Consider the following 10378-nt stretch of genomic DNA (forward strand, 5'->3'; position numbering starts at 1 on the left):
CACTAGCATGCCAGCCTGCTTCAGATTTGACCAGGAAACAACAGATCTGCAGAGCAGGAGAGCACTCAGTATGTATGAGCCAACTGCCGTACAGAAAGCGCCAGAAAATGAGCCAGCTGCAGTGGCTCAAGGGTCGCTCACTCATCAGGAGAGAAAGGTGCCCATCTTACAGACCAGTCAAGCTGCCATCAGAGTAACAATTTCTCTTGGAAGCCTAATCTGTGCCACTGCAGTAGGAAAGGGTGCGACTTAGTGCACATGTCTGGGAAAAAGCCTGAAGTTGCATTATCAGGCCAGAATGAACCACCACACAGCTCACCCAGGTGAGCCACCTGTTTCACTGGAGCACGTAGCCCTGACAGGGCTAATAATTTTGGTAATTTCAAGAACCATCTTGTATCATACTGACTAAAAATCCTTGAAATAAATAATTTCATGTTACTGCTGCCTTCTCACCTTTTTTTCTTGCTAACAATCATGTCCATAGTCTGAAGAAGTCGTCGCTCCAAAGCCAGAATATCTGCATCTGTCACATTCCTGCAAAATGACAATACCCGATTAGGCCTGCTATCCCATTTCAGAGGAAATATGCACATGCCCATGAAGCAGAGAAGAGAGAAGCCTGTACAAGTAGAATATGCTTCAGCAATGGAAATGGTTCTAGCGTGCAGACATGGCAGTAGCAAGATTCAGAAAAAAAGTTATGAAAAAAACTTGAATCAATGCCACAAGAAAAGCAGAATAATAATCTCAAAAAGGTGGACAAAAATATTTCACAAGGCTGCGGTTACCTGAGAAAGTAGGACATGTAAGTGTATGGACAGTTGACGGCCCCAAATCCTGACAGCAAAGCCATGAGCGTCACCCCAATCACACCCACACGGCTGATGAGTTGTTCTATAGAGAGGATTCCTGATAGAGGAAAAACACAGCATTAGTAACCTTGCTCTCTTCACTTTGCTCCACAACAACGTAACACGCATACAGAGCTCCTTAATGAATCTGACTGCCTTCCCACTGCAATGACCAGAGGTAATGTGAAGTACTTAAAAACAGGGACGGGAAATTAGCTATGAAGAAACTTAAGACAGATCTGGAGGGAACTAACAGCCAACATTTTGTTTCTAAATTAATAAAACATTAGTTTAGATTGCATTTTGCTGAGGTGGCAAGACAGACCATCCACCAGACACTATAAAGGAGGCATCTTCCACAAAGCCACTTCTTCAATAACCAGGATTAGAGTTACTAAACCAGTTTGTCCTGCCAAACTGGCTCAAAAATGTCTGGACCATAGAGAGGAAGCCCCATTCTGCCAACTGTCAGTAGAAGTGACCCCTCCAGATCAGATGCAATTTGTGCTTGTAGGACAGTGGAGTTACAAGAGCATGGGAAGCTTATGCTGCTCCTGGCTGTTCAGTATTCATCCTGTGGACATGCACACATTGTTGAGATGACCACCAACAAGGCATTCCACCCGAGTACCAAGGGGACTCTAGAACATATATCCACATAATACAGCATAAACTTCAAGCCTGTGCTATAACCACCACCAAGCACTGAAGTTGCATTTACCCTTCTCAGCCATTAAACACAGACCTCAACCCATCTTCTCAGGATACAGTGCCATGTGCTATCAAACATCACTCACTTTTTAGGGAGCTAGTTATAGAGCAGCTGCCACACACAGCACATTTGGAGCTTACATGATTGCAAAGCTGAGATGGCCAAGCGCCAAGCCACATTTCATGCTTCAGAGAAGGGGAATAAATGATGAAAACAAGGCAAAAAGACTTCACAAAGGGAGACCGAGACACCCAGTCATGTGCAGCTGCATAGAGATTTACACCAGCTACAGAATGTGCTACAATACGCTGGCCTTTTGCCCCACACACTGTCAGACAGCAGCAGTTAAAACAGAGGTGCCTTCAAACTGACATGGCATTCCACTGGTTAAAGCAATGCTCCCCCATAATACTCATAGCAACTCTACTCTTGTGATCAGGTCAGATAAAATGAATGCCTTATCAACTCAGCTAAAGAGAAGAGTTTTATCAGAATACTAGTACCTAACAGAGTAAAGCGTAACCTTGATTCTAGTATGAGCTCCCAAACTCGGGTCTACTCAACAAACTGCAGACCACCCAGGGCTCCTGACTCGGAGCCCTGATTGATGGTGCGCTTCCCAGCTGCAGCACACTGCCATCACCACTCCCAGGCCAAGCACCCCCTGACACAAGACACCAGGGCAGGTACTTGAAAGGGCCCCGCTAGTCAGCACAATGCCCCAGCTGCAGCAGTCTGCTGTGCATGCAGGGGAGCAGCGGTGGCACACTGAGAAAGACACTACAGGTGATGTACTGCAGGGCGAGGGGCTCATTAAACACGGCCTCCTGTCATGCGTCCCTCCACAACAGGATCTTACCTGTCTGAATTGGGCCACTGCCACACAACAAAGCCCTGCAGCAGCCTTCTCAGTACATGCAGGGCAGCAGCACCATAGCAGTACAGCAGGGAAAAAAAAGCCTAGAATCCTTTGCTCTAACCTCATGTCTATACCTGGTAGGGTAAGGCACTGTACAAGTGTTAAGTGGAGGTACCATGCCGTAAAGCAGAAGTTAAAAATAGAAAACACCCCACTGCCAGTTCTGGAAATTTGCCGTTGTTATGCAGCTTCACAGAACCTTTTCAGTGATCTGAAGAGGATTACCTAAACCCCATGGCTAAGTTCCCATTGGGTTATTATATTCTGCCAACTCAAGCGCCTTCTGCAATCACACGTTTTTCTTGGCAATGAAACACTGGGCAGAGGGATCTGCACTACGTACTAGCTGTGTATTTCAGTGGCAAATGACACAATTACAAAACACATATACACACTTTCTCTTAGGGAAGTTTTAGGATCGCAAATGAAAGGGGCAACAGACAGTTGGTATCCTTCCATTTTTCTCTTACAGATTAGTACAGAGTAAAGTAGCCTCCTAGAGAACAGAAAAATTAGGCTGACCATTATCTGTGCAGACAGATATATTCACCCACCAGTTGGATTGAAACTGGCTGAATTTCACCTGTTGAGAACGATGTACAAACAATTTTCCAGTGCAGGGTATAAGGGCAACATAAGTTACACAGGAAACCCAGGTGACAAATAGTCTGGTTCTACAGTGTTACAATCCTTCAGCACACTGAGGTGCCTGAAGGATTCAGTACAGTTAGGCACATGCTATCAAGCTCTGCTGGACACAAACTAGCCCAAGTGCACACAGTATCTCCGCGCTATAAATACTCCCGGTTCCATGACTGCAATGCAGAGATACCCAAGCTAATTCTGCACGTAAATAGCTCTGGCATCCAGCAGGACTTACCAACTCACATTCTAGTACCTTACAACTGTACTGCCTCTGGGCTCAGACAGTGTACGAAGGTGTACTGATGCTAGCAAGCACTGCCAGATGTGTTGCTGGTTATGGTTTATTTAGCTCTGGTGTTTAGACACCCTGCCATGTTTTGTCAACAGGACAGCCCCTGTGCTAAAGCGATCTGACCTCAGTCACAAGAAACAATTATCTGACTGAAAAAAAAGACTGGTGAAGGATTGGTTGTCGATTCTCTTCTTAAATAAATTAGCTTTAGTCTCCACAAGAAAAGAAACAAGTGAATAAAAATTGTGATCAACTTTTTGTGGAGATGAAGTTTTCATGTCCTCAGGAAGCACACTGTGTTCTTACATATCCTAGGTTCACTTCCCTAAAGTTTTCCTGTAGTACTGAAAGAAAACTAATGCAAATAATTCAGGTGTGACCACCCATTTCTGTTGGTTTGACAACCTTCAGATTGCAGATTTCAAAGCAGAGCAGACCCTCGGTTGCAAGAACTACTTTCTACAGTCCCAACTGTAGGGCTCAGATAACAAACGATAGCTCCAAGATAAAAGTGAGATAATAGAGCCTATTTTCAGGAGGGAAGGAATGAGCAAGAATATGAAACTCACCATGTTTCGGGCTGAGGATAGGAAATGGATCCCCCAACTTCCAGAAGAAATACATGAATGTCAGCCACAGAACACATGCAAAAAGCAGTTTCTGTCTGTGCACTAATGGAAAGGAAAAAAAACAACAGTATTTTAAAAATGTTCTTCCTTTAGGGCTTTTTCTAGCTTGCAAAACTGCTACACTGGTCCAAAGGCTGGAGCACATGTGGCCAAAACAGGTGCCAACTGACAGAGCTACGTCTAGTGGTACGCACCCCGAGCTATTTGAGACACCACTATTTTTAAGAGCTAATGCAGCTACACACCACTTTGGCTTTTCCCTATGGATGTATGAGGAGGGCTGCATTGTGAACAGGGGATTACTTAGCTGCATCTTTCTTGTGTGACTCTGAACATGAAACTTGGAAACTTCACCTTTGTGCCAACACTACACATTTACTACTACTCCCAACCTACATGCCTAAGCATAATGCAAAAGAATGATGAATATCAACAGCTCAAGGGTAAATGTCCATTAGTGCATGGAAGAGGCCTCACCCAGACAGTAGTAAGCAAAACAAGCAAAAGTAATTTATCGAGCTTTTCTGCTTCAAGAGTAATTCATTGAGCTTCTCTGCCTCATTTCTTTTATTCCCTAGCAGAACAACACAGCCTTGCCAAGGCTTCCAGGGTTTGGCTGCAAGCTTAAAATTGTAAAGGAACAAATTCCAGTAATATTACTCTGAAGCGCTCAACTTTGCCGAAATCCATAAAGAAAAGCTACATTTGTTGGGGTCATGTAAAGTATCTCCTAAACTGCTCAATAAACAGTTCATGCTAAAGCATTAAATTCCAAAGAGAAGTTACCTAGCCAGAAGAAAGCCAGAGGAAGGAGGGAGCTAAGGGGATAGTGACCAACGCATATCTCTCTCTCAGAAAAGTTATTTCTCATTTGTATGTGTAGTCTCAAGTTAGCCGCCCCACTGCCATAAACCAAGTACTCACATAATCTGATATTGCTCACAACGAAGTAACCAATGTAGAAGGGTACCATGAAGACCAGGATGAGCAAAATGACACACAGGTTCAGCTTCCAGTGAAAATATCGAGAGCTAAAATAAAGCCAAAATACTGATTAGCACACCACCATAAGACAACAAATTTCTCAAAGACAACCAAATGTCAATGCAATCCTTTCAACTACATCAAACATTGGATAATACAGGCCTAGCATATAGAATATTCTGGATTTTGCTTGTGTTTGGGTTGGGGAGGGGGCAGTGTTTTGGCGTTTTGTTTTCATCTGGTTTTTAATACAGAGCTAAAGAATGTGTATTTAAAAATTAACAACTATCCAGAAAAGCACAATGATCTATTTTATCAAATACTGTTTCCTACAGTGACTGGCGCTGGTTGCAGCATGATGCATTTGATTTACTCCTCATCTAGTTGAACAGTAAATCAAAACTAAGTATAAGCAGTAATTAACTTTGTAATGAGTGGCTGAGCCAAAAAAGACCTAATACAAATTGAAAAGATTAAAAATATTTAATGTTCATAATTCAACATGTTTCACTTCAAAGTGAGTTGTCTCATGTGCAAGAAACTGCAAAGCAAGAATTTAAAAATACACATATATATCTAAATGATCAATACTCCTCTGACCAAAGGAGATTAGTCAAATGCAGATGAGATTCATCTTGGCCGAACTGACTTTTTGCTTAGCTTGAATAGAAAAATACACATCCTGTTCCCAATATTAACTCATATCCTCTTTACGCCTTGGGGAAGGAGAAATTATGAGGATCCTTGTCACATTTTTCCTAGCTAATTCACAGGCAAACATTTTCATCTATATCCATGTCCAGCCCTTTATTGAAGGCTTATAAAAGCATTTTCCTCAGTGATCTCTCTGGCTGCAAGCTCTACGGATTAATAACATACAGTCAGAACTAACATTACCTTTCATCAGTTTTGAACTTCTTGCCTTTCAACTCCTTTGACTGCTCTCTTATACTAGTATGATGAGAGAGAATAAATAGGAAACCCAGCTAGCCCCTACGTATTACTGCTCTATCTTCTCTTTCCTACGGACTTCTGAAGTAGACAGTTTTTAACATCCCCTTTATGTAGAAGTCCTCACCCTATGTCGAGGGAGGATGTGCTTTTGATTCACAAATACCATGTTATTACAGAAGTACTTTTCACTCCATAATTAGCTTCACAACTTATTCGCTGCTCTGACCGCCACAGAAAAACTAGTGCTTATAGTTTCTATGGTCCTTAACATCTGTAAAGTGTTTTTCAGCATGAGCTGAAGCTTCACAACACTCCCATAAAAGAAACTGTTTCTTTCAACTTCACAAGTGGAGAAAGGCAAAGACTAAAGCCTTGCCCGAAGGACTTAGACCACACTAATACCAACTGCATGGAAAATCAGGAGCTTATGGCTTCTAGTCTCATGTTTGTTGAGCTCTTGATGATTTTCTCACACAATTTCCCCAACACAAGACTAATCCATTCATTCAGAAGTTGGACCAAAACTACTGAACACAAGGCAGACTAGTCCTTGAGTGAGCTCCCAGACTCACCTGCTGTTCAGCACCCCCAAAATCTCAAAGATGATGAGTTCAAACATGGTACAAGAGAAAGCAAAAGTCACGGAGAAGATCACCTGGACCACATACTGTCGCACCTGCAATGGAGAAAAGGAGCCAGAGACATCAGGCGTTTCCATTCCCAGAATGGCATCCTGGTGTCCCTCAGGTAATAAAAAACAAATCACAAGGTACAGTGGCACACAGCGGGGTCTCTGGCTTCAAGGCACCTTGCCCTTCATCTAAATGGGAAGAAACCAACAGCCTGTTAGGAACAGAGGGCAAACTCATAAGATGCTCAGGATTACACTGATTGCAGCTATTGGTGCTTTTTAACAGAGACACCTACACAGAAGGGATGTCAAGCATGCAATGCCCTATGTCAACTTGACTAATGATAGACCCTTGCTAACAGAGCTCTCTGGTATTAACCTTAGATTTAAAAATAAGAACTATATCAGAAAAACTTTTATAGGTCTGAATTTGGTTCATATTTAAGCTCTGAACTAGACTATATTTTCTCATACCCCTCTCAGGATAAGAGAATGTGACCATTTTATCCTATCCAATCCACAAAAACAATTCAGCCACAACGAACATACCTCACTGAGTTTAAAGTTATCCACTCAATTTGGTTTTGTCTCAAATATTTTACAATTACATAAAGCAGGCTTACTCAAACAAACGGCAACATAGTTTCCTATTATCCCTGTACCTTCTCCATTTTTTTTTCACTTATTTCATAGAATCACAGAATGGTTTGGGTTGGAAGGGACCCCTAGAGGTCATCTAGTCCAACCCCCCTGCAGGAACAGGGACACCGCTAACTAGATCAGGCTGCTCAGAGCCCCGTCCAGCCTGGCCTTGAATGCTTCCAGGGATGGGGCCTCCACCACCTCTCTGGGCAACCTGTTCCAGTGTTTCACCACCCTCATTGTAAAGAATTTCTTCCTTATACCTAGTCTAAACCTACCCTGGTTTAGTTTAAAACCATTACCCCTTGTCTTTTCACAGCTGGCCCTACTAAAAAGATTTTCCCCATCTTTCCTATAGGCCCCCTTTAGGTACTGAAAGGCCGCAATCAGGTCTCCCCTCAGCCTTCTCTTCTCCAGGCTGAACAAGCCCAACTCCCTCAGCCTGTCCTCATAGGAGAGGTGCTCCAGCCCCCGGATCATTTTTGTGGCCCTCCTCTGGACCCGCTCCAACACTTCCATGTCCTTCTTGTGCTGAGGGCTCCAGAGCTGGACGCAGTGCTCCAGGTGAGGCCTCACCAGAGCAGAGTAGAGGGGCAGAATCACCTCCCTCCACCTGCTGGCCACACTTCTCCTGATGCAGCCCAGAGCACGGTTGGCCTTCTGGGCTGCCAGCACACATTGCCAGCTCATGTCCAGCTTTTCATCCACCAGCACCCCCAAGTCCCTCTCGGCAGGGCTGCTCTTGATCCTTTCTTCCCCCAGCCTGTACTGATACTGGGGGTTACCCCGACCCAGGTGCAGGACCTTGCACTTGGCCTTGTTGAACCTCATGAGGTTCACACAGGCCCACCTCTCCAGCCTGTCCAGGTCTCTCTGGATGACATCCCGTCCTTCTGGTGCGTCAACCGCACCACTCAGTTTGGTGTCATTTAACAGTAGCCAGCATGGAAACTTTCACTGGCCCCAGGAGAACCCATTTCCTCCGACATCTAGGAGTCTTTCCAACAGAAGCACAAGAGAAAATGAAAAAGAAAGTAACTGTAGAACAATAAAAAATAAGATAAGAGGGCTTAAAGAGAGGAAAAAGGCCAGATGCTATTTCAAAATTATTTCTATAACTGGAAGCAATTTTTAAGATGTAGAATTGTAATGAAAGGTCCCTTCTCACCTCATAATCCTTGAAGAGTTTTCGCATGAAGAACAGCCACCCAAATCCAAAGAACAGCACCTGCAGAAGAGATAAAGCTCTTAACATTTGTATCCAGCAACTTGCAAAATACCGAGCTGCTTCACTACTGACTGTAGGTGAAAGAAACGGAAAGAAAAGAGCTGACCTAAAGCATCCAAGATCCACAAAAAAAATAAAACTTGCCATAGTACCATGGAGAGAAGAAAATTTTAAATATTCAAGTGTAGCAGACACTGAAGGTTACAGCCTTATGGAAGATGCTTTGCATTTCAATGGGTCTCAGAGCACTTTACAAAATTTAATGAAGTTTCAACACACACCTGAGTGTGTGACTGGTAACAGCTGCCAAAACTTGGTGGAGGACTTCAGACTTTAAAGTAATTGATAGCAAAATGAAAGAGGTAAGATATTTCACAAGCCTCCTATCTGCCGGTCATAAGTCAAAGTAGTATAATAAGCAAGTGATATTTACATAAAGTAATTCCACATTTAACAGTGTAAATGAGGAAAAAGGTAGAGACAAACTCTTCAAAAAGTAGTTAATAAAGTAAAAGAAAGAGATGAGGACATAATCAAGTACAATAATAACAGAATAAGTTATATATGAAAATTGGATTTCCCTCGTGTTACTGTACAAAACCACAGAAAGACATTATCTTAAGAGTTCACTCTAAAACTGCAGGTGAGCGTGACGCATTAAGTCAGAAAATTCTTCAGTGTTTGACAACTACTTGCAGCAATTTAAGTATCTAACTTGATACTTTTGAAGATGATGGGAAGATGCACAGCTGTGAAATGAAAGAAGAGCAATTAGGTAAGTTAGATCTTGGAATGTAAAGCAAATGATAGAGCAAAAATCTTATTATCAAGTGGGAGGACATTGTACTTCTAATGGCCAAAAGCTGTCCTGAAAACTGTCAGGAAAACTAGAGAGTTGGGCATGAAAGTCTATGTAAGATAACCAACTGCTGTTGAGAGGGGAAAGGTCCTCTTTCCTCAGCTCATCCCTCCTCATTACAGAACAAAAATTTCACACCAGCTCAGAAGTTTATCAGACCCCTCTGCGATCCAGTTAAACTTATTTAAACCAAATACTGGAGAATGCACAAATAAGAGAGTATAATTGTGCAGCAAGGTGGAAGCGCAGAGGGAGCAGAACCTTCCCCTTTTGGCAGAAGGCAAACAGTTGGACCACCTCGGCTGCCAGAGAGGTAGAGAGGAAGAAAGGGTGTTTAGATGCTTACTGAGGAGAGAGCAGGGTAGCAGGGAGAGGAAGGTCAAAGAGAAAACGGTGACAAGATAAATTACTAGCAAAGGAAGTTAATGAAGAAGAAGGGGGGCATTTCCTCCCACAGAATATTAAGACAGTTTCAGGTACGTTAAGGCCACAACCCACTTCACAATGATAGAGACAGGATGACATGAAAAGGATTAAAGGGCTCTTAGGTGAATTCAGCTGGTATAAAACAACAACTAGTTGAAAGATAACTCTGATGGCAGCAGAAAGAAAAAGCTGAAGGAAGTGTTGAATCACAGACGGATCAATGGAGATGGAGGCATTTAAGATAAAACAGTGGCGTCCTTTTAAGATTCCTTAAAGCAGATCACGAAAACTCATGATCTTAAGTTGTAAACGAGCAAACTCCTCCGTAGCAAACCAGGGGTAGAAGACACAAACTAGTGGTCTTCTTGAAGAATACCAGGAATAAGTATGTGCTACACAGAGAATAGCAAAATGAATTTTCCCGTCTGTTCCAACACAGAAAATTTAAGTGTATAGAGGTGACGCAGCATTACGAGGAAAGCTCCGTTCCCTACAGCCTTATTCACTGACCCTTCTCCCGCGTTACACTCTCGCTTGACGCCCGCACGAGAGCAGCGGCCATGGCGCCAGGCCAGGAAGCGGTCCAAAGACGCGTACGCCTCC

The 10378-nt window shown here is 43.1% G+C and overlaps 1 protein-coding gene across 2 annotated transcripts in view; it reads right to left on the reverse strand.

Annotated features, from left to right (window-relative positions):
* Window positions 1-10372, reverse strand: part of GPR89B (G protein-coupled receptor 89B) — a 46492-nt gene extending 36120 nt beyond the window's left edge. For both annotated transcript variants that reach the window (XR_004841503.1, XM_009635200.2), the window contains exons 1-7: window positions 10286-10372; window positions 8431-8490; window positions 6562-6665; window positions 4976-5082; window positions 3992-4093; window positions 792-912; window positions 457-537 (exon numbers count right to left, since the gene is read on the reverse strand). Coding sequence is in view for 1 of the 2 variants with exons in the window: in XM_009635200.2 (XP_009633495.1) it covers window positions 457-537; window positions 792-912; window positions 3992-4093; window positions 4976-5082; window positions 6562-6665; window positions 8431-8457 (542 nt within the window). In the remaining variant the exon portion in view is untranslated. The remainder of the gene's footprint in view (window positions 1-456; window positions 538-791; window positions 913-3991; window positions 4094-4975; window positions 5083-6561; window positions 6666-8430; window positions 8491-10285) is intronic.
* Between the last annotated feature and the right edge of the window lie 6 nt (window positions 10373-10378).

Source organism: Egretta garzetta, unplaced genomic scaffold, assembly GCF_000687185.1.
Source record: "Egretta garzetta isolate BGI_Z169 unplaced genomic scaffold, ASM68718v1 scaffold383, whole genome shotgun sequence".
Classification (NCBI taxonomy): Eukaryota; Metazoa; Chordata; class Aves; order Pelecaniformes; family Ardeidae; genus Egretta; species Egretta garzetta.